General features: G+C 59.8%; 1 protein-coding gene across 1 annotated transcript in view; it reads left to right on the forward strand.

The window, feature by feature from the left end:
- The window catches only part of SH3PXD2B (SH3 and PX domains 2B), an 82,457-nt gene extending 69,295 nt beyond the window's left edge, over positions 1-13,162 (forward strand). The window contains exons 10-13 of the mRNA XM_079145399.1: positions 2,902-3,116; positions 3,764-3,813; positions 4,759-4,884; positions 10,085-13,162. Of these exons, the coding sequence (XP_079001525.1) occupies positions 2,902-3,116; positions 3,764-3,813; positions 4,759-4,884; positions 10,085-11,608 (1,915 nt within the window). The 3' untranslated portion in view covers positions 11,609-13,162. The remainder of the gene's footprint in view (positions 1-2,901; positions 3,117-3,763; positions 3,814-4,758; positions 4,885-10,084) is intronic.
- The last annotated feature ends 8,359 nt before the right edge of the window (positions 13,163-21,521 follow it).

Below are 21,521 nucleotides of genomic sequence, written 5' to 3' on the forward strand. Positions count from 1 at the left end.
GGGTGGGCTTCAGGCCATGCAGGCTCCAGCCTCACGGGTTTGTAAGTGATCTATAAGTGATTGCAGGTGGGTGAAGTTTCCACCCGGGCCATCAAAGGGCACTTCTCTGTGCTGTTGGCCTCCTTCCCTACCCACGTCCTTCCCTAAAAAGTCCTTAACAGGCAAAACCTTCTCCGGACACCCTGAGCCACAGTTAGCAGGAACCCTGTTCAGGAAGACTGGTCTTCACCTCCAGATGTGTTTTGTGGTGAGGGACCAGAGGGAAGCCGCCATCAGTAATAGCCCTCCGGCCCCCCTGAGGCCCAGGTGGTGCTGGTCCCCTTCATCCCTGAGTCCCATCGCAGAGGCAGGGGGCTGCCCAAGCACTTCCTCGGCCTGCGATGACACTGAGCAAGCCCCGCCGTGGCCACCAGCAAGCGCAGAGAGACTCGCCATCACCCGCAGGGCGGGGGTCACTGGGGGCTGGCGGGGTGCCCAGGGGGCTCGCCCACAGGGAGTCAGGGAGGCCTCCCGATGGAGGGGACATGCGGTCACGTGCCGCACAGCAGGGTCGCAGACAATAGCAGACCACATGGACACCGAGGAGGGGTGTCCTGCGGCCTTCAGCTGAAGCCGTCCCTGGCGTGCTGTGACCCTAACGTGGCAGCACAGTTGTCAGTGCTCCATGGTGCTTGGCATCGGTCCCAGGCGTCTGTCGTGCAGGCCACTGTCCCCATGCCGCTGCTCTTTGGCTGCACCTCGATGCCAGGCTCACGTGGAGCCCGAGCTGTTCCGCAGCAGCGGCCCCGGACACCTGTGCTTGCGGGGTCTCTCGGGTCCCTTTCTCCCTTTGGATCGGCCTTGTGTTTTGCTCGTGGCCCTGGAAGCGGCCGTCTGTGGCGTCCCGAGTGAGCCGGCTTGGCGTCCACACAGCACGGGGGCCGCTGGGCCCGCGGTTCTCAGGAGCACCCGTTCCCACTCCTGTCACCGGGCTGGAAGCCAGGCATCCCAGCACTAGCGGCCCCGGCACCCAGAAGCACTCGAGCGCACACGGGTCTCCCAGGAGGTCAGGGAAGGAGGGCAGAGAGGGCGTCCAAGGGGCGACCAAAGCTCCGACGGAGCCGGGCCAGCCAGGCCTTCCTCACCCCACAGCCCACCCACGTCCTACTGCGTGGGTCTTCACTGTGGCTTTGTGTCCCCACGTGGCAACCTGTCTGCAGCTGGGGACGTGGATCACAAGTAGCCTGACACTGACCAATTAGGGCAGGGTCTGTTCCCTCCACGGGAGTAGATGGACAGGAGCTGAGTGGTGGACTCCCGCCTCCCGGCCAGTCTGCCTGCAGTCCTACAGCGCCTGTGTTCCATGGGAAGCCAGGGCTGTTGCCACGTAAGGGCCTCTTGATCGAGTTGGACCTGCTGCCCTGCAGCCTGTGGCCAGTGGTCTGTTCAGCTTCTCCCCAGGTGTGACGTGCACTGGCGGGACACTGGACAGTTTCAGTGTGGCCCCTTGCACTCTGGCCAGTTTCGAGTTAACAGTGTGAAGTGGCTGGACACGGAGTTCAGAGAAGGGTGCGTGCGGAGACTCCGGCACACCCGCCATCCCCCTGGGCACCTCAGGTCGTGGCTGTTGAACTTGGTCTTTTGTGCAGAGAATCGATGACCACTGCACTCGGTGCATCCCCGCGGCACCCTGAGCTGGGCCGCCAGGGTCCCTGGCAGCCAGTTGAGTGGCCGCCAGCCTGAACGAGCATTCGATCCCCACGTGGCCAGCGTCGGCAGTGCCCAGCACTGTGCCAGCATCCAGGGCCGACGGGAAGAGGCAGCAGAACACAGGGCTGAATCCGTGCCTGCCAGGCCCATGTGACCTTGAGCAGGTGGCCTCACTCCTCTGGCCTCGCCCTGGCCTCTGCCCTCACCCCCTCGTCTGTAAACAGATCCCCGCACGGGTCGAATCTCTGCACCCAGAAAGCTGGGCGCTGCAGCAGGGAGGGTTCAGGTGGCGGCAGAAAGGAGAGCCGCCTCGGGGACGGACCGAGCGTGAGCACGGAGCTCGTGGCTGGTCACATGCACTGCACGCGCACCACGTGACCTCTGGCGGTATCTCGGGCACAGCTGGTTTTGACTGTGACCTGTCACGTGAGGTCTGGTGTCCTGTCGGTGCCCAGGAACCTCAGGTCTTGGAGCGTCTCATCCAGGTCAGGGGCTCAGCTGCCCCCCAGGGTCCGCTGGGATTAAGTGCACAGTGACCGTGAGGCGCTCAGGCCAAGACGGACAGAGGAAGTGCCCACAGGATGCAATGCTCTGTGGTCATACTGCCATCCTCCCCGCGGGGCTGGGGGCGCCGTCGTGACATGTCTGCAGCGGTTCCCACGATGCCACGTTCACACACCCAGGCCCCTGGTGTGGCCTTGACTCGGCCACCGCCCTCCCCAGCACTTGCATTCTGACAGACAGCAGTGGGGCCTCAGCCAGCTGTCACCACGGGTCGTGGTACTGGGACCGCAGTGCCCGCAGGAGACGTGAGGGCTGCCTGGAGGCTGGGCCTCCCCTGGGCAGGTGACAGAAGCTCTCGTGAGGACTGGCATCGAGCAGAACAGGAAGGAGAGGGACAGGCACTGTCCAGATAGAGGGTGGCCAAGGCCACCTACTGCGGGCAAGAGGCATGGTGCCTCGAGGAGCCTGCAGCTGGGCAGGGTGGGCGGGACTGGAGGCTGCTGTGCGAGGCCAGCAGAGGCCAGGTTGGAAAGACCTGGAGCGTGGGCAGAGGCTCAGCACTATCTGAGTGCTCACAGCCTCTGGCCCTGGCAGTCAGGCCCGTTGTTCCCGCCATCTGGGCCCTGAAGTGTGACTCTCAGCAGGAGCCTGGTGTCCTCCCGTGGGCCTCAGAGACCTGCCTGACCAGCCCCTCCTGCCTCCTCCCAGGTACCAAGGCAAAGAAGGCTGGGCCCCTGCCTCCTACCTAAAGAAGACCAGTGGGGAGCCCCTGCCCCCAAAGCTGGGTCCTGGCTCGTCCGCCCCCTCAGGCACCCTCGACCTGGACGGTGTGCCCCGGCAGCAGAGCGCGGTAGCCAGGGAGAAGGAGCTGCTCAACAGCCAGAGGGACGGCCGCCTGGCACCCGACAGCGACGTCAGGCAGAGTGAGTCACTTTGCCCTGGTTGGAAGCCTGGGCCTCTACAGTCGTCCTGCGGACCCCGAGCCCCAGAGCTAGGCAGCCCAACTCCAGGGTGCACACCCCGAAGCCCCGTGTGCTGGGTTCGGCTCCCTTGTGCACAGCCATCTGGGCTTCTCCCGAGCACCAGCTCGGCTCCGGCAACATCCAAAGCATGCCCACCGCTTGACAGGCACCTTGGCGGTGTTCGTGTCCCCTGCCCGGGGGCACAGACTGTGCCTGTTGCCCAGCAGGTGGCCTCATGGCCCCGGGAGTCCAGGCGTCTACTTGTCCTGTGCTCGAAGCCCATGAGCCTCGGAGCCAGGCTGGGACCTTTGTCCACGTGGTTCTGAAGCCCGTGCTTCTTGCCCTTCCCAGAAAGTCATCCACAGCTGGAGGACACAGCTCTGTCCCCTTGGATTCCTAAATGGAGAAAGACCCCGTCAGTGCCCGGCTGAGGGTCCCGTGCCACAGGACGAGCACTCGGGCTCTGCTCATGCAGGGGCCAGACGGCCAGCCGGCTCGCACGGAGCTCACGTCCCACCTTCCACCGCCTGGCCCCTTCCCGGGCTCCGCGTCAGGCACTCTGCCCGTGGAGCTCTGCAGCAAATGCAGTGTGTCCCTTTTCTCCACAGGGTCACCAAAGATGAGGCAGAGACCCCCTCCTCGCCGGGATATGACTATCGTAAGTAGACCGGGTCTCTGGCCGTCAGGGATGCCCGCAGGTCCCCCGGGCCCGGGTCTCCAGAGCCCTCCTCCCATCCACGCAACCTGGTGAAGGGCGCTCCACCTGCAGTTCGCCCGGGCCCTCTGCACCGCACCTGCTCCTCACGCCCACTCCCCTCGCCCTCTAGGCCTGAGCTCAGGCCCTGCGGCACGTTCTGATGTTCTGTTCTCCGGGGGCCTTGGTGACCGACGCAGGTCGAGCCCTTCCTAGTCTGAGTCTCCGGACCCTGAACCCTTAACACCAACCTGACACCCTGCAGACACCCCGGCGCCTGACCTCACAGGCGTGCTGCTTTCAGATGCAGGCGTGCGGACAGTGCTGCCTGAGTCCACCGTCAGGCTCTGGATCTGACTGTACAGGAGAATGTCGTGCGTGGACTCGGTCCCCAAGACATCTCATTATGGAGCACGGCGTTCCGAGACCCAGAACCCTTCTGGTCCCAAGCATTTTGGGTGAGGTTCTTCCACCCGAGCTCGGAGCTGCGGCCCGTCTTGGAAGGCCCGCTGGGCACCATGCTCTGGTGGCAAGTGTGACCTTGCAGCCGGCTGCCAGGCGAGACCTTCCATGCTCCTGCCAGAGGCAAGACTGAGGCTCCCGCGGGGAGGCCGCTTGCCCGGGGCCACCCGGTCATGGGTCTTCCCCGGCAGCCGGGCCCCTGGCGGGCTGCTCTTCCCAGGCCCTCCTGCCCCTCAGTCGCCTGCCTTTCCATGGTGCCCGGTGCTCGTCGCCAAGGCGGGCTTCAGCGAGCTCACCGGGAGATGCCTGTCACGCTCTGTGTGTCCCTTAGAATCTAAGTAGGCTGCCAGCACCTTCCGTGTGGCCGTGTGTCCCAGGCCCCTAGTCTCACCCCGATGGCGTCCCCGGCTTGCTCACCCTGGAGTGAGCCCTCTGTGTGTCCTCTAGCCTCGGGGTCTCAACCTGCCCAAGCCGCCCATCCCGCCCCAGGTGGAGGAGGAGTATTACACCATCGCCGAGTTCCAGACCACCATCCCTGACGGCATCAGCTTCCAGGCCGGCCTGAAGGTCGAGGTGAGCTGACCACTGCGCCACCCACCCAGCATCTTGATCCTCAGCACCACTTCCTGCTCCTCTGCCGTCTGCTTCCCGGGGATGGGTCGGGGTGAGGGACGGGGTGAGGCTGTCTGCCTGAGGCATGATCCACAGGCCACGCTGTCGGTCAGCATGGGTGAGAGCCGGCGCCTCGTCCTGTCCATGGAGCTGTGCCTCCGTCTAGTTCCAAAACAGAGAACCCTCGCCTTAAGCCTGCAGTTGCCACTCCGCCTGCCGCCAGCTGCGCCTGCTTCCGGCATTGCACTCGGTGGATGCGCCACGAGGTCCTCGGCCACGGCTCTCAGGCCACCACCCAGCTCTCGCCCAGCTTCTCTCCTTTCCTTCCTCCCCGTGTCCCCTCTGGTCCCGGAGAGCGGTCCAGGGCCTCTCTCCTCTGTTCCTCTTTTCTGCCTTCTTGGAGGCTCCCACGCTGTCAGGCAGCCTGTAAGCGAAAGGGTAGCCATGAGGACCCGCGCGTGGAACCCTCTACAAAGGTGGATCTTGAGACCGTCGCGGGCGCAGGTGAGCCAGCGGCAGGAGCCTCGCTCCGCTGTCCTGAGGACACGCTGCTGGACCCTGCCCACGCCCGCCTGGGGGCACAGACTTGACTTACTCATTCCCACACCAGTGCAGTGCAGGGTGCCCTCCGTGTTTGGGGTTTCCACCAACCTCAGCTAAAAAGACCTTTTAAAGTGTTGCGTCTCTACTGGGCACGTGGGGATGTTTGTTCTTGTCACAGTTCCCTGAACAACATCGGGCATCCACTACTTGGGTAGTATCCACGTTGCCATAGGTATCACATCACCCAGCATAAGGTACAAGAAGGGCGTGTGCCAGTTCTGGGCAGGACAACACCGCTCTACAAAGGACTTGAGCGTCCCCAGGTTTTGGTATCTGCAGAGGGTTCTAGAAACACTTCTTAGATACCAAGGCGTGATGTACCTGGTCCTGCAGTGGGTACATGCCAGGTGCTTCCCAGGCCCTGGACAATTGTCCTCCACCTGCTGAAGGACACAGCTCCAGTGCTTGTCTGAGCTCGGTCACAGCCCAGTCCAGTGGGCACCACTGACCAACCCCCTCCCCAGAGCTCCGTGGGGCTCCTTCTTCCGTCTCGTCCTTACTCTGTACTCCCAGGCCTCCTGAACACTGCCCTAAGATCACCTCTGGGTCCTCAGGGCCTATAGAACCTCCTCGGATTTAAAAATTAAATTAAAAGCTTCTTGATGCCTTCTGTGATTTCACTTTGCTATTATTTGAGTCAAGGGATAGGAGGATTGAATTTGGAGAAACTCTGAGTTCTCTTTTAACAGAAAATCTGCCCTGATGTCATCATTAATGACGCCCAGGTGTGTCCAGTGCCTCACGTGAGATGTGAGGGATGATTAGGATGTCATCTCCGCAGGAGCTGGTGGGGAAGGGGCTGGGCCTGAGGAAGCAGAGCAGCCTGAGGAACACCCTGCTGGACCTGTTGGTAGGACTTGGTATCGTTTGAAGGTCAAAAGCGACCAATTGATGGCAGATGGAAGTTGTGGCTTAACTGACCAGAAATGAGCGAATGGGAGGGCTGAGGAGGAAGCCCCTAGGGACAGTAGACGGATGAATGGATGGACCGATGGGTGAATGCTCACACAGGTGAAGGATGATCCAGAAAAGTCAGAGAGGTGGGAAAACAGAAATCAGTGGAGCAGTTGAAGGAGGCGGGTGATTGACAGTGTGTTTGCGACACAGAAAGGAGGTCGCTGGCAACTCTGCAAAAGTGATGCAGTGGAGAGGCGGGGCCATCGATGCGATCACAGGTGGGCAGAGAGACTGGAGGTGAAGCAGTGGGGCCACTGGTCGTCGGAAACTCAAGGAGCTTGGCTGTGGAAGCGGGGCAGGAAGGCATGGCTGAGTGGGGCTTGGGGCAAAGGCAGGAGGGAAGCAAGCCAGCGCTTGGCTCCTGAAAGCATGGTTTGCGGTGTCTCGGGAGGAATTTCTGCTGTTAGGACCAGTGTGCTCAGGCTGCCCGAGCAGAAGTCATCACCACCACCATCGTCACCATCACCACACAGGTGTTGTAGGTCTGCCTCAGACCTGGCCGCATAGGGTCACACGATGTCAACAGGGCTTCATCTGTTTTCCATCAGCATTCTCCTCTAAGTCCACCTCCCTCAGGAGCAGGGAGGACGGCCCAGCAGCTCTAGGCTTCTAGGGCCCAGCGGCTCTGGCCATCCCCCTGCCCCTACTCCTGGATCTCAGATGGGACAAAGAGAAGCCCAAGGAACTCTAGGCTGCTGCCACTAGGAGGAGGATCAGCCACCAGGCAGGCAAAAACAGCAGAAGGGCCTAGGCCTCAGCACCTCCTTTGCCCTCTCTCCGGCTTGGTTAGGCTGCTCCTCAGCCAGAAGCCTGTTCTTCTGTCTGGCTTCACTCCCCCATTTTCACCAAAGCCGATCCAGTGACCAGCTCTCACACCTGCGCTCTTCCCCGGAAACCCCTCCAACCCGGCCTCGAGCCCCTGCTTTAATCCTCTGTGATGTCAATAAAGGCCCTGCCAGAGGTGGCTTGAAAGAGTGGGAGATAGTGGCCTCTGGATTTTGGCTTAATCAAGTGTTCTTTTCTTCTGATAAGTTCTGAATGCTCTGTTTTCCCTTCCCATTTTTGCTCCTGATTCATTAAAATCATCTTAGTCTTCAAAACATATTGATGGAGCCACAGCTTTCTAGCAGTAGGGCTGTCAGCAACACCCTACTTCCTTGTCCAGAATGTTTAAGACATGTTTTACAGATGGTGATGATGGTGGTGGTGGTGGTGGTGATGGTGGTGGTGGTGGTGGTGGTGATGGTGGTGGTGGTGGTGGTGGTGGTGGTGGTTATGATGACAGTGATGATGGTGGTGATGACAAGCGATAGTGGAGGTGATGTTGATGGTGATGATGTGATAATGGCAACAGTGGTGGCAGTGGTGGTGACAGTCGCAGTGTGGTGATCATGGTGGTGGCGGTGGTCAGGATGGGATAATGGTACACGTACCTCTGCAGTGCTTATTCACTTGATAACTATCCTTCACAGCAGCCCCAAGAGGTCAGTGCATCAGCCCATTTTACAGATGAGTACCTCATTACAGACGAGTCTCGGAGGGGCTAGGCAAATTAGTCCCCAGGCTTACATAGCTAGTAAGTGGTGGAGCTGGGATTCAAACCCAGGTCTCTCTGCCCCAGTCCTTTGCACAGAGCGGAAGCTTCACAGATCCCCAGATCCCCAGTGGTACACTGTCCGTGGTGCTCCCACGTGCGACTCGACGTTGGCACTGTTGAATTCCTGGGTGTGCTGACGAGGACCGTGTGCCAGCACTGCCTCGGGGTCAGGAGAGCTCACCAGTGTGCAGGAGGGTGCCCACCCTGTGCTGAGCAGAGCAGGGCCCCATGCCTCCTGCTTTTTCCCAGGGACCTCCCCTCTAATGCAGCAGTAGCCCACGCGCAGCTCTGCACCTTCACCGAGCGCTGCTGCGTGCATGTGCTGCTGCGGAGGTCAGTCAAGTTCTGCAGGCCGTGTTGCTGTGCTTATCATCATCCTGGCTCCACTGTTGGGATCTGAGGCACGTGGGTGCCCAGGCCATTCAGGAAGCAAGCCGGGAGCTAGAACTGGACCTCAGAACTGCAGCAGGCCCAGCCTCCTGGCTCTGTGTGCCCACCGTCCCTTGCCAGCCAGCCTCAGAGCCCTGCAGCCATGGCCACTCCCACAGCCTTCTGTCCCCCGTGGCTTCTCACCTGGGCCTGGCTCCTCCGCAGGGTCTGGCAGTGCTAAGAACATGGGCTCTGCAGCTGGCCCGCCCGCCTCCTCTGAGGCTCAGGGCTGCATTTGTAAAATAGGACAACAGTCCTGTCTGGCAGGAGCTGCACACACTGACCAGCTCTGCTGGCACGGTCTGCAGGGAAGGGCAGCGTGCCCGTGCGCCGGGGCTGCTCTGGCAGAATGCTGCAGGCGGGGCGGATTAAGTGGCCGTGGCCTACTTCTCACGGTCTGAGGCTGAGTCCACCATGGCAGTGTCAGCAGCTCTGCTTTCTCCCCAGGCCCCTCCTCGGCTTGCGATGGCTCATGGTGTCCCATGTGGTGGCCTCAGTCTCTGTGTGTTTCTGAATCCCCTCTTCCTATAAAGACATCAGTTACGTTGCACTTGGGCCTCCCCTTAGGACCCATTGTCACTTAATTTCCTTTCTAAAGTCCCTGTCCAAGGACAGTGACAGCCGGAAGTCTGGGTAGGTTTGGGCTTCAACGTGTGGATTTGGGGGCGCACGTCCAGCCAGAGCCTCTGGCCTCATACCCTTCGCCCACGTGAATTCAGCTGGCTGATCCTGCAGAGAGAACCAAGGAACACAGGACCCTACTCCGTGGCGGATTCCAGCCACCGTTGCTCTCAGTGGGTGTGTGGATCCCAAGGGAGAGGAGATGAGAGAGGGCTCAGGGACTCCATCAGCCTCGGCTCCTCTGGACACAGCGCCAGGGTGTCCTGGAGCCACTGGGCAACTGCTTCATCCCGGCTCAACCAAAAAGTGGGATCCAGGGCAGCACAGGCTCTGCAACGGTCCCTGCAGGCCGACAGCCTCCAGCCTCCCGCCTCCCGAATGGCAGGGAGGCGAGGCCCTGGGGCTGGTGTCCACGGATCGATGCGCCACCCGAGGGGACCTTCTGAGGCCCTGTCCTTGGTGCACTTACACCTGGTGGGCCCTGAGCAGTGACACTGACCTCTCTTCCTTCCTCCCTTCTCTGCTTCCCTGCTTGAGCTTCCTAGGACTGCCTCTCCAATTAACTACCTGTACTCAGGCCCAGGGCTCAGGGGCTGTTTTTGGAGGAATCCAAAATTGGACCAGAACCTGCTATACATGGTGGCACATGCATATAATCCCAGCTACTGGGGAGGCTAAGATGGGAGGATGTCTTGAGCCCAGGAGTTCCAAACTGGACTCGGTAACATCACAGAACTTATGTCAAAAACAAACACAGAACTGAAATAGGACAAGAATCTGCCCCCGTAAGATGCGCAGCAGCATGGCAATGGCTCCGTAGACCTTGTAGGAGACCCTGCAGGTGTCACAGGCACGGCCGCAAGCGCTGGGTTGCATGTGGGTTCCCCTCGACCATTCTGATCTGCTGGCCCTCATGGCAGACTGCCAACATGCTAACCTCTGTCCCCCTTCCAGGTGATCGAGAAGAACCTGAGTGGCTGGTGGTACATTCAGATCGACGATAAGGAGGGCTGGGCCCCAGCAACCTTCATCGACAAGTACAAGAAGACCAGCAAGGCCTCGAGACCCAACTTCCTGGCTCCCCTGCCCCAGGAGGTGACCCAGCTCCGGCTAGGGGACGCAGCAGCAGTGGAGAACCACGTGGGCAGTGAAGCCGTGGGCCCCTCCCGGCCCTTGCCAGACACCCCCCATGGGGCCACGGACACAGGGACGCCATGGAGCAAAGACTGGAAGGGCGGGAAGGAGGCCCTGCGGAAGGCGTCGGCAGACATGTCCGCCTCGGCAGGCTACGAGGAGATCTCCGAGCCCAGCCCGGAGGAGAAGCCCAGCCTCCCTCCGCGGAAAGAGTCCATCATCAAGTCGGAAGGGGAGCTGCTGGAGCGCGAGCGGCAGAGGCGGGAGCAGCTGCGGGGTTCCTCGCCTAAGCCGCCCGGCCCGATCCTGCCAGTGGCCCCTGCCAAGCACTCCCCAGCCTGGGACAGCAGGAAGCCGGAGCCCAGAGCTGACAAGGGCAAGTTGTTCCAGCTGAAGAATGACATGGGGCTGGAGTGTGGCCACAGGGTGTCGGCCAAGGAAGTGAGAAAGCCCAACCTGCGGCCCATCTCCAGATCCAAGGCTGAGCCGCCAGAGGAGAAGCCAGAAGCTGCCCCCCAGAACCCGTTCCTGAAGTCCAGACCTCAGGTCAGGCCCAAGCCTGCGCCTTGCCCCAAGACGGAGCCAGCTCAGGGCGGAGACCAAGTGGACATCTGCAACCTTAGGAGCAAGCTTAGGCCTGCCAAGGCCCAGGAGAGATCCGCGCTGGATGGGGAGGGCCCACTGGCTGCTGGGGGCCAGGATGTGGCCTTCAGCCGAGGCTTCCTTCCGGGTGAGGCACCTGGCCGCGCCCAGGACAGGCCTAGCAGACAGGACGGACTCAGCCCAAAGGAGCCGTCCTGCAGAGCCCCCCTGCAGCCCACCAAGACCACAGATCCTGGGCCCAAGAACGTGCCCGTCCCTGTCCAAGAGGCTGCCCAGCAGAGACCTGTGGTTCCGCCCCGGAGACCACCCCCACCCAAGAAAGTCTCCTCATCTTCATCCAGGCCCCTTCCAGAGGTCAGAGGACCACAGCAGGAAGCCGGCGAGAGCAGGGCAGCCCCTGCCCCCAGCCGTGCCCTCCTCGTGCCCCCAAAAGCCAAACCTTTTCTCTCCAACTCCTCAGGGAGCAAAGGCGGGCTGGGGCCGAGGGTAGCCGGCAAGGCGGAAGGCAGCCGGGAGAAAGTGGCTGCAGCCTCCTTTCCTGACCTTGACGGCCTGAAGGACTCTCTGTACGTGGCCGTGGCCAACTTTGAAGGGGACGAAGACACCAGCAGCTTCCAGGAGGGGACAGTGTTTGAAGTCCGGGAGAAGAGCAGCAGCGGCTGGTGGCTCTGCCAGGTCCTCAGCGGGGCCCCTTCCTGGGAGGGCTGGATTCCTTCCAACTACCTCAGGAAGAAGCCCTAGCCGCCCTCCCTGCCCGAGGTCCCCTGGTCCCTGCTGGCCTCTCTGCGTGTTTAACAGGCATCTTAATTCATCGGTCTCCACGGTTCCAGAGGAAGGAAGAGCCGAGAGCACGGTGGTTCCTTCCCTCCGAGGGTGGGGAGAGTGGCCAAGATGCCGGCAGCTGGGCCTGACCCTCCCACGGCGGCAGCCCAGGGGCTCAGAGCCACGGTCCTTGCTGGATGGGGATCCACATCAGCCTTAACAGACCTCCTGCTCTTGACCGGTGGCGGTGACGCTCCCGGCCCCCAGGACTGACCTGGAGGAGCTCCTCACGGCATCTCTCGTGGTACGGGGCAGCCCACCCAGTCCACAGTGACTGCGCTGGTTCTCCATGTTTCTAGAAGCTCAGAGGCTTTATTCACTACTTGCCAAATGCTTGGTCCCAGGAAGAGCTGTGTCCAGCAGGCATCAGCTCCATGGCCAGTCCCCGGGAAAGTGTCCTCTTCCCCGAGCCTCAGGCCCTTCAGCTCCTGAGGCTTGGCCAGGTGCAGCCCCGTAGCCATGGGCCTAGAGGTCTACCTGGTGCCCCTCTTCTGCCTTGGGCCCTGACCAGCCCCGCAGGGTGGTTCCCAGCAGGCTTTTCTTTCCTGCTGCCTGCTCGGGTCCACCAGGCTTTTAAATGCCAACTCCTGTCCCCTGCTTGCAACAGTTCATGTTTTTCTTCCTAGGACAGAGGCTCCCAGTTTATTTGAGTAAGGGTCCATTCACAAGCCACGCCCCTCGCAAGCACCCCTCCACTGAGTAGCTAGCAGGTGCCAAACGGACGTGGCTCTGCACATTCAGGGTTCAGCCCTCGCCGCGACCTCCCTTCCCAGGCGCCCTTCATAGGTGAGGAAACTCGGCTCAGCGTGGCCAGGGACACTAGCTAGCAAGAGAAAGAAGGGGGGTTCCTGACCAGGCTGGCTGAGCCCTCCCACAGGAAGAGGCAAACCCGCCAGAGAAGGAGGGGGCTGACTGCCAGGAGAGGTGGCCAGGTGGCTTCCTTGTGGTGTGAGCAGGGACGCACGTGCAGCCGCTCCCTCCGTCCCTGTCCCTCCCAGACCACTGCAGCATATGTAGGAGGCTGCCCAGAGGCTCGGCAGCTGCTGCGCTCACATGGGGGGACGTGGGGTCCTGGCCAGTTGGCACAGAGCCCTAGTCCCTGCTCCTGGCTGGCACCCCCTGAGGGATAATGTTGATGGGGCAGAGGGAGCTGAGGTGGTCTCCCATGCCAGCCTCCAGGGGCTCAGGTGACTCAAGGGCCAGCAGCTGGGTCTCTGCAAAACTAAGCATAGTAATTAGGAGCCCAGTAAGGAGGCAGCCCCCGAGACAGACAGACGCCGCCCATCCCTCCCTACAGCCCTCCCGCTCCTCTCTGGCATGTGTAGGGGATTTCTTGTATGCAGCCTCCGGGAAGAGACCCAGGGCCGCCTCTCCGCCATGGTGAGATGTCGAAGTGAGATGCAACGAGGCAGCTGAGTCACGCAGAACCGCATCAGGACCCGAGGTTCCGGCTCCCTTCCCAGAGAGCTTTTCTGTGCACCGCCGCTGGCCTGTGATGACCAGGACCCAGCCCCATCCACAGGCCCTGCAGGAGAGGTGGTGCCCTGCCCCAGAGACCTCCAGTGCACAGCGTTCACCCGCTGCCAGATCACAGCGCCCATCCGCGGGGCCTTTGGAACCTGAAGCTGGCTTCCCCAGAACAGTCACATCTACTGTGTGCCAAAGATTTTGTGCAGAGAGCCTCTGCAGCCCCGCCCCGTCCTCAGCCCCTCGCCAGCGCTTCCTCGGCTCAGCCTGAGGTGTCTCAGCAGGGCTTGATTTGTGCCCCGGACCTGGAGGAAGGTGGCCGTCGGGGGGAGGGGAGGTGGGAGAGGCCACCTTCCTCTTGGAGGCCCTCCCCGAGGGAGGGATCCCGGCGTGGTTCTCCCAAAGTTTTGACCCAGTTTGGTCCACACCGTTTCTGTGGAGCTGCTTTGCAGGGCTTGACTGCCTTTCAAGAGACAGAACAAACTGGTTTTCTCTGATTCACTTTTGGTTTCCAGTGACCTTTTCAGGAATTTCATAAGCACCTACTGTGTGCTAGACGCTGGGTAGACCAGGGTGCGTGGGGCTCCAACCCCAGCTGTGAAGAGCCGCACACTTTGTCCACTGAAGGAGTATCAGTGGCTTCGTGTCCTTCTCCCCGGGGTCAGCCCGGGGGACTAGACCTTCTCTGCCCTCCTGCGGGCAGAACGTTTTCCTGCAGATCAATGAACTTGCCTCCTTCACTGTTACAGCTCTGACACGAACTAGGCATGGAATCCACTTTATTCCCTGCTGGCTGTTCTTTGCTGGGGTCACTTCGTGGGCCTGAGGACTCCTGTGTCCAGCTCCCCTGCTGCAGTGGTGGACAGCCCCCCAGGCAACGGTCTCGACGGCAGTGACCCTCCTAGCTGTCTTTACTTGAGGACTTAGGTTTACAGCAGGTACCAGGAAGGCACTCACTAGTCTGGAGCAACCAATGAAGCTCATGCAGAATTCCCGAGTCTTGGCTGGGAAGATGCCCGGGACCGTCAGCAGCGCCCCTGGCAGTCCCTGGCACTTCCACACGCCCCCCTTATTCTCTAGACAGCCCTGTGAGGTGAGCAGGATCCACTGGGTGTGCAGAGGTGACGGCGCGGGCCCAGCCTCATCCCGTCAGTGGCCACGATCAGACTCAGATCCGGTTTGTTCTCGCTCGTGCCCCTGACGCTCCTGCTCCTGTCAGGATGACGGGCGTGGGGCTCCCGGGAGCCAGCTGAATTCAGCCAGTCTCTGAACTTGGCCATCGCCACCCTCAATCCAGCATTTCCTAGGTCATAGGACAAGGGCCAGCCCGAAGCCTGGGCAAGGGTGGGTCTTCTCCTCCTGGCTGCTGCGCCCACCTTGTGATGGCTGCTTGTCTCATGTGCCAGTGCAAATGTGCAGCTTGTTGTGGTGCCACCAATCTGCAGAATCTGCATTGAAGACCCCCACTTGATAGAACAGGACTTGCTCCAGCTTCCTGCTCCAAAGCAGTCTTTACCATTTGGCGACATTTGTCATTGTCCCAGGCTGAGACCCTCTTTTGATGTCCCCACCCTCCTAGGAAACCGCTAGCGCTCCTGCCAGGCTTCCAAGAGTCATTTTAAACCTCTGCCACACGGTGCTCCGTAGAATCCCTCTCCGGGGCGAAGTTCTTGGCCTTAAAATATTTCTGAGCCCCTGGGGGTTTCAGTGCCAGGTGGGAAGTGGGAGACTACACGGCCACACTGAGGGCACGGCTGAGGAGGCCGTTGGCCGCTGCTGGGCAGTCTAGTGTTTATTGCCCAGTGCCCAGCCCTGAGACGGCTACGGATAAAACCGTTCCTGCCCGCAAATAGTTGGCCACTGGCATTGAGAGGAGGCTGGGGTGAGACGCCGTGGTGGAGCGCCCGCCTGGCATGTGCCAGGCCCTGGGTTCCGTGCCCAGCACTGCAAGAGCAGCCCCACGGCCGGCCTGCCCTCTTTCCACTGTGCCCACCTCCGAGGCGGGCACCTCACAGCCCAGCCACGTGGCAGCCTCATCCTGGCCTTCCGGTGCTCTGGTGTGCACTGTGGCCATCCAGGCCACAGACCAAAGATTCCCCACCCGGGGACCCAGGCCCAGGCGAGTAGGAGACGGGTGTGTGCCCGGACCTGAGGGTGAGGCGCACTGCTTCCCCGCCTAGGCATGGCTCCCACCCGGAGCAGGGTCCCCTGCGGAGCTGCCGTCACACCAGGGCCCCAGCCCCTCGCCTGCTGGTGGCAACCCTGAGCATCCTTCCTAGCGGCCACCGCTGCTGCTGGTGGTGCCTGGTTCTGGTGCTAGCCTGCTCGGCTTCCAGCCGCCACACTCAGAGTCCACCTTCCTCGCTGCTCCTGTCCTGCAGAGGAAGCCTCCTCCGCCCCGTCAGAGATGAGGGCCGCCGCCTCTTGGTCCTTGGGCGGACCGCAGCCAGGGGCCTCGCCTTCACACTTTCGGCATTGGAAAAGAAGGCCCGGGCCGCCACAGCAGCAGCGGCTTGGTAGGACGGAGGGTCTGTCCACCCGGCGCGTGCCTGCTGTGCCTTCCAGCCGGTACTTAATAGCAGCAGCCCACCCCCAGCAGTGACGGTGAGCTGCGGTCTCCTTGGCCGGCCGCTCTCCTGCTTCAGGACGCCTCCAGGTCTTCCCCCATCCCTGCAGGTGGCGTTGCCACCACCTGGGGTCTGCTCACGGGACGATGCTGGGGATCCCTGGGTACCTCAGCACTGCCTGTGACCTCGTGGGAAAGTGACAGTTCGGTGGTGGCTTTGCTTCCTTCTGACCCACAGGGTGGCCGCTGTGAGGGTGACAAGCTGTAGCATGCAGACTGTACACCTACCCCCGGGCTTGTTCTTCTGTTTTGTTTTGTTTTTGTTTTTAGTAAATAAAAAGGGCTTGACTGGTTTCAAGCGTTGTCGTGAGGATGAAGTGTCTGAGTTTTTTTTTTTTTTTTTATAATATATATTTTTTAGATGTCGATTATTCACTTCATTCACTTATTTCTATGTGGTGCTGAGGATCAGACCCAGTGCCTCCGCGTGCTGCGTGACCACTCTCCAGTGAGCCACGGCCCTGGCCCTGGCTGGCTTTTATTTGGTGAAGGGTGCTTGGCTTCCAGCCCTGGCGTCTCAGCCTGGGGCCTTTGGGGATCAAAGAAAAGAAACCTGTGCAGGCTGTGCTTGGGCGTTGTCCAGAAATGGGGGCCTCTTTTCTGGGCCCTAGGGCACCTCTTAGCCACAGCGTCTACAAACGCAAGGAAAGTGTGCTTTTCTTCGCTGCTCTCCCACCTGTTCTCAGCTCTGCCTGAAGACAGATGGCTTCACCACGGAGGAGGCTTGAAGCTGGCTGGCGTTGCCTACTGCTGGGCAGCACTGCGTGCCACGGCGGTGCAGTGGGTAGCATAGTCCAGCCTCAGGGACTGCTTGAGGAAGCCACCTGCTCCCGAGAAATAGAAGGTACAGGCTGATGTGAGTTATTTTAGTTTTTGCACCAGGGATGGAACCCAAGGGTGCTTAACCACTGAGCCACATTCCCAGCCATTTTCATCTTGAGCTTGCTGAGTTGCTGAGGCTGGCCTTGAACTCACTGTTCTTCTGCCCCAGCCTCCCAGGCCTCCAGGATTACAGGCGGGCATGGAGGTACACCTGGTCGATGTGTATTACTCATACAATTTCCAACTCACCCCCAGGGTGGAGCTCCCGGGTCCCAGGTAACTCTGGACAAAATGACGGCACCACCCACCTTCTGAGTGAGAGAAAGCCAGCAAAGACCCTGGACAGAAGGACTTCAGAAGGGCTCTCCCAGCTGGGCACGGTGGCACACACCTGTAATCCTGGCGACTCGGGAGGCTGAGGCAGGAGGATTGGGAGTTCAAAGCCAGCCTCAGCAACTCAGTGAGACCCTGTCTCTAAATAAAGTATGAAAAGGGCTGGGATGTGGCTCAGAGGTTAAGCCCCTGGGTTCCATCCCCAGTGCCAACAGGGAGCGGGGTGTCACAACACGGACCCCTCTTGAGGGAAGACAACACCCTGAAGAATACCGTCACCTGGAGGCCTTGCTCAGGAACAACGGCCATTAATATACGAATCTCTGTTCCCCTGTGAGGGAAGAACACGGGGGGCCAGCCCCCACAGCAGGCTCAAGACCACAGAGCGCAGAACAGGACTGGCCAAGACGTGGGCTGCGGGGTGGCGTGGAGGGCCACCTGCCCTCCAGGGATGGGACCAAGACTCCCCCTTCTTCTCCATCCCTGGCCGGCCTTTGGGTGGCTCCTGGGACGGCCACACTCACAGTCTGCTGTTCCAGAAAAGCCACGGCCATCGCCGTGTACCAGGGAGCTTGCCAAATGCAGGTGCCCAGGCTTAGCCCCCTGGAAGTCAGAATCGGCCTCCATGAGGCCACGTTCTGAAGGGCTCTGCCCCGGGTGGATGGGCACCCAGTGCAGCCCTGACCTGGAGTGACTAGGTGTGTGACGATGTGCTGTCATTGACATCGTCACTGTTCGTCTGAGTATCTGCTGTGTTCTGGGCCTGAGGGGCACTGAACGCACACTGACCTCACCCTCAAAGGCCCTGGAAGGGTTGGCATGCGAGAGGCTTGGTCCCCAGCGTGGCAGAGCTAAGAGGAGGTTCCTCCTGGGACGTCCCTAGAGCGGGAGTTGTGCCAAGACCTCAGTCCCATGAGCAGTGGCCTGTGCTGTCCACACCGCCCACCTGCAGGGATCTGATCCCAAAGCCAGCTCTGTACCTGCACTAAGTCCCTCCAGATCCTTAACCAAAGCATGCCTCTGACTCCAATCTAATTATTCCCTGGGCTTAAAAATGGTGTTCAAAAAATATTTCCTCTTTCCAAATCCTAACTGTAATTAAAAGAAATGATTTAAATTTGTTGAGGGCCTGCTATTAGTTGGGTACCTTAAAATGATCTCTCTTTTAAACATCCCCACACTTCTTCCAAGTGGGAATTAGTATACCCATTTTAGGAATAAGGACATTAGTAGTCTTGAGAGATTAAGCAATTTACCCACCGTCACAGCTACTAAGGGGAAGAACTTGGATATATAAATCCTAAGTCCATTACCTTGAGAGTTTCTAGATCTATAATCTTTCCACTCAGCATTTCCCAAAGGGTATCCAGAACGAATGCCAATTAGTATTCTGAAATAATTGTTCCATGGACACATTAGATGGCAAATGCTGCATTAAATAGGGTTCAACAGTGTCTTTATTGCAGATTTTATATAAACATAAGCAGCCTCTTGTGTAATCAAACACCGTGTGAACGTTACTCTTTACTTTGATTCATATTTACGTATTAGCTTTCCATCACTGTAACACAGTACCTGAGAAAAACAACTTAAGAGAGGAAACATTTATTCTGGCTCATAGTTGCAGAGATTTCCGTCCATGGTCATTTGGTTCTGTTCTATCTGGGCCTGTGCTGAGACAGGACATCGTGGTCAGAGAGTGTGGAGGGAAGCTACTCCCCTCACGGCTGGGCAGCCGAGGTGGGGCCAAAGGCACACCCCAGGACTGACCCCCTCACTGCTTCCTGAGGGCCCCTCAGCTAGGAACCCCGGGATGGATCAACCCGCCAACGAGGTCAGAGCCTTGGTGACCCAATCACCTCCCAGCAGCCCCACCTGTGAACATGGCCCCTGGGGGACCAAGCCTTCATCACAGGAGCCTTGGGGGACATTCTAGATGGAGATTACGACAGGGTTTACTTACCTTGGCTTTCTCAAGTGCACTTGGCCACAGAGCCCTTCCCAGCGCATCCAGCGCACTCCATCGGGACCCCACCCTGCCTCCCCTGGCCTCACCCAGGTCCCCACTGAGCGCCTGCCAGCTGACAGCAGCAGCGCGGCCAACGCCAGGCCCAGCCTGCAGGGGGCGCTGCTCGGGAACCTCGGGGCTTCCTGGGCTGTGTCCAGCTGGAGCTGACCCAGCGGACCCCCGGGGGACTGCGCCATGTGGGACACTTCAGAACACCGCTGCCAGCAGGAGACTCTACCGCCCACACAAATTCTCCTTCAGAGACCGGTGGGATTCATGACGGCATCCAGGGCGTCCAGGTGGTGAAGCCCAGGTTCATCTCCTCCCAAGATCCAAAAGGTGCTACCACGACCGGCCTCTGACCCCCGCTCGACTGTGTGGGACTGACCACCGCTGTCCTGTGCGTTGGCGCTGTGGGCTGCCAGTAAGAACGGGGGCGGGTTCAGCATCTGCACATTCGTGTATTTCAACGTGTGTATGAAGCACGAGAACCGGCGAACCCGGGCAGCACTGCTGGGTGGAGACTTGCAGCCCTTCCCTGGAACAGGGCTCGTCAGAGGGGCTGCGTGTGTCCCTGAGGAAGGAGGAATTCTCTAGGTGGCCCACGTTTAGGGAAGTGGCTCAGCTCCTCCCCACAGTGGGATCAGATGTCCTGGGAGCACACGTTCCCCTCGGCAGGAGCCTTCATACAAAAGGGCCCCAAAGGGTGCCCGTGAGGGTCAGTGGGCACAGCTGGTGCTGGAGTTCAGGCTCAGGAACCCCATGACTGCTGCATGCCCTGCGCCCCTTCAAATTAAGTTGACTTTTGCCCACGTCGCCCTGACCTCTCTGTTCTGAACCCAGGCAGAAGGATGGAGAGGGGGCTTTTCAAAGCTTTCACCAGGGGCTGGGGTTGTGGCTCAGTGGTTAGAGCACTTGCCCAGCATGTATGAGGCACTGGGTTCGAGTCTCAGCACCACATATAAGTAAATGAATAAATAAAGGTCATCAACATCTAAAACATATTTAAAAAGAAAAACTTTCACCAACTACTGCTTGGGAGCTGATTCGCTGTAGCTCTGAAATTTAGATCGTCCTTCAGAAGGTCACGGTACTGGGTTGAGTTCGTACCCCCAGAGGCACAGTTGGAGGGAGCCACCTGGGCGCCTGTCCTCCCATCCTCCCCGGAGTAACCAGTGCATTGGTCTTCGGAGTGTGGAAAGGCCTAAGGTTGGCCAGGTTTCCTCCCTGTGCCAACCTCGGGCCCACGAGGTGGTTCACTTGCGGAGCCCTGCAGAAGTCCCAGGGAAGAGTGGAGAGGCTGGTGGCTCCGTGCCCCTGGAGGGGACATCGAGCTTCGCCATCCTGGGAGGAGCTCTGGGAACTGGGCCAACACGCTGCTGTTGAATATAGGGATCCCATCCCGTCCCCAGTGTTGAAGATCAAACACTGAGAAATGCAGAGCAAGGGCAAGAAATGTTATGTAAAGGATAGAACAGAGAGAGAGAGAGAGAGAGAGAGGGAGGGAGAGACGGAGGGAGGGAGGGAGGGAGGGAGAGAGGGAGGGAGAGAGATGGAGAAAGGGAGAGAGGGAAGGAGGGAGGGAGAGAGAGGGAGGGAGGGAGAAAGAGAGAGAGAGAGAGGGAGGGAGAGACAGAGAGAGAGGGAGGGAGGGAGAGATGGAGGGAGGGAGGGAGGGAGAGAGAGAGAGAGAGGGAGGGAGAGACGGAGGGAGGGAGGGAGAGAGGGAGGGAGAGAGAGAGAGAGAGGGAGGGAGAGACGGGGAGGGAGGGAGGGAGGGAGAGAGGGAGGGAGAGAGATGGAGAAAGGGAGAGAGGGAGGGAGGGAGGGAGAGATGGAGGGAGGGAGGGAAGGAGAGAGAGAGAGGGAGGGAGGGAGAGAGAGAGAGGGAGGGAGGGAGAAAGAGAGAGAGAGAGAGGGAGGGAGAGACAGAGAGAGAGGGAGGGAGGGAGAGATGGAGGGAGGGAGGGAGGGAGGGAGGGAGAGACAGAGAGGGAGAGAGAGAGGGAGAGCCTTCTCTGCAGAGGAGGGGGTCCAAAAATGGTGCCCGAGGCAGTGGGGGTGTCCTGCCCTTTTATAGATTTTGGATTTCCTTTCTTCTCATGCCCCTTCCTCCCATCCTGCCCACATGACCAAAAATGACCAGAAGGGCAGGGAGAGTCCCAGGGGGTGATTGCTTGTGTTGGAAAATGGGATCCTCCCATCCCGGCAGCTGTTAGCACCCAGGTGATGGGGAGGGCTGTCCATCCATTTCCTGTCCTTTGCCCCTCTCACTGCGAACATGGGTTTGCTGAACTACAATTATTATACTTTCTTTTGGGGGGGTGGATACCAGGAATTGAACCCAGGAGCACTTAACTACTGAGCATCATCCCCAATCCTTTTTATTTTTTATTTTAAGACAGTATATTGCTAAGTTGTTTAGGACCTTGCTAAGTTGCTGAGGCTGGCTTTGAACTTGTGATCCCCCATCTCCAGAGACACTGGGATTACAGGTGTGCCCCTGCATCTGGCAGAATTTCCACATTCTGTGCTGGGGACTGCAGCTGAGAGGTAGAGCACTTGCCTGGCATGCA

The sequence above is a fragment of the Sciurus vulgaris genome, assembly GCF_902686455.1.
Source record: "Sciurus vulgaris genome assembly, chromosome: 6".
NCBI lineage: Eukaryota > Metazoa > Chordata > Mammalia > Rodentia > Sciuridae > Sciurus > Sciurus vulgaris.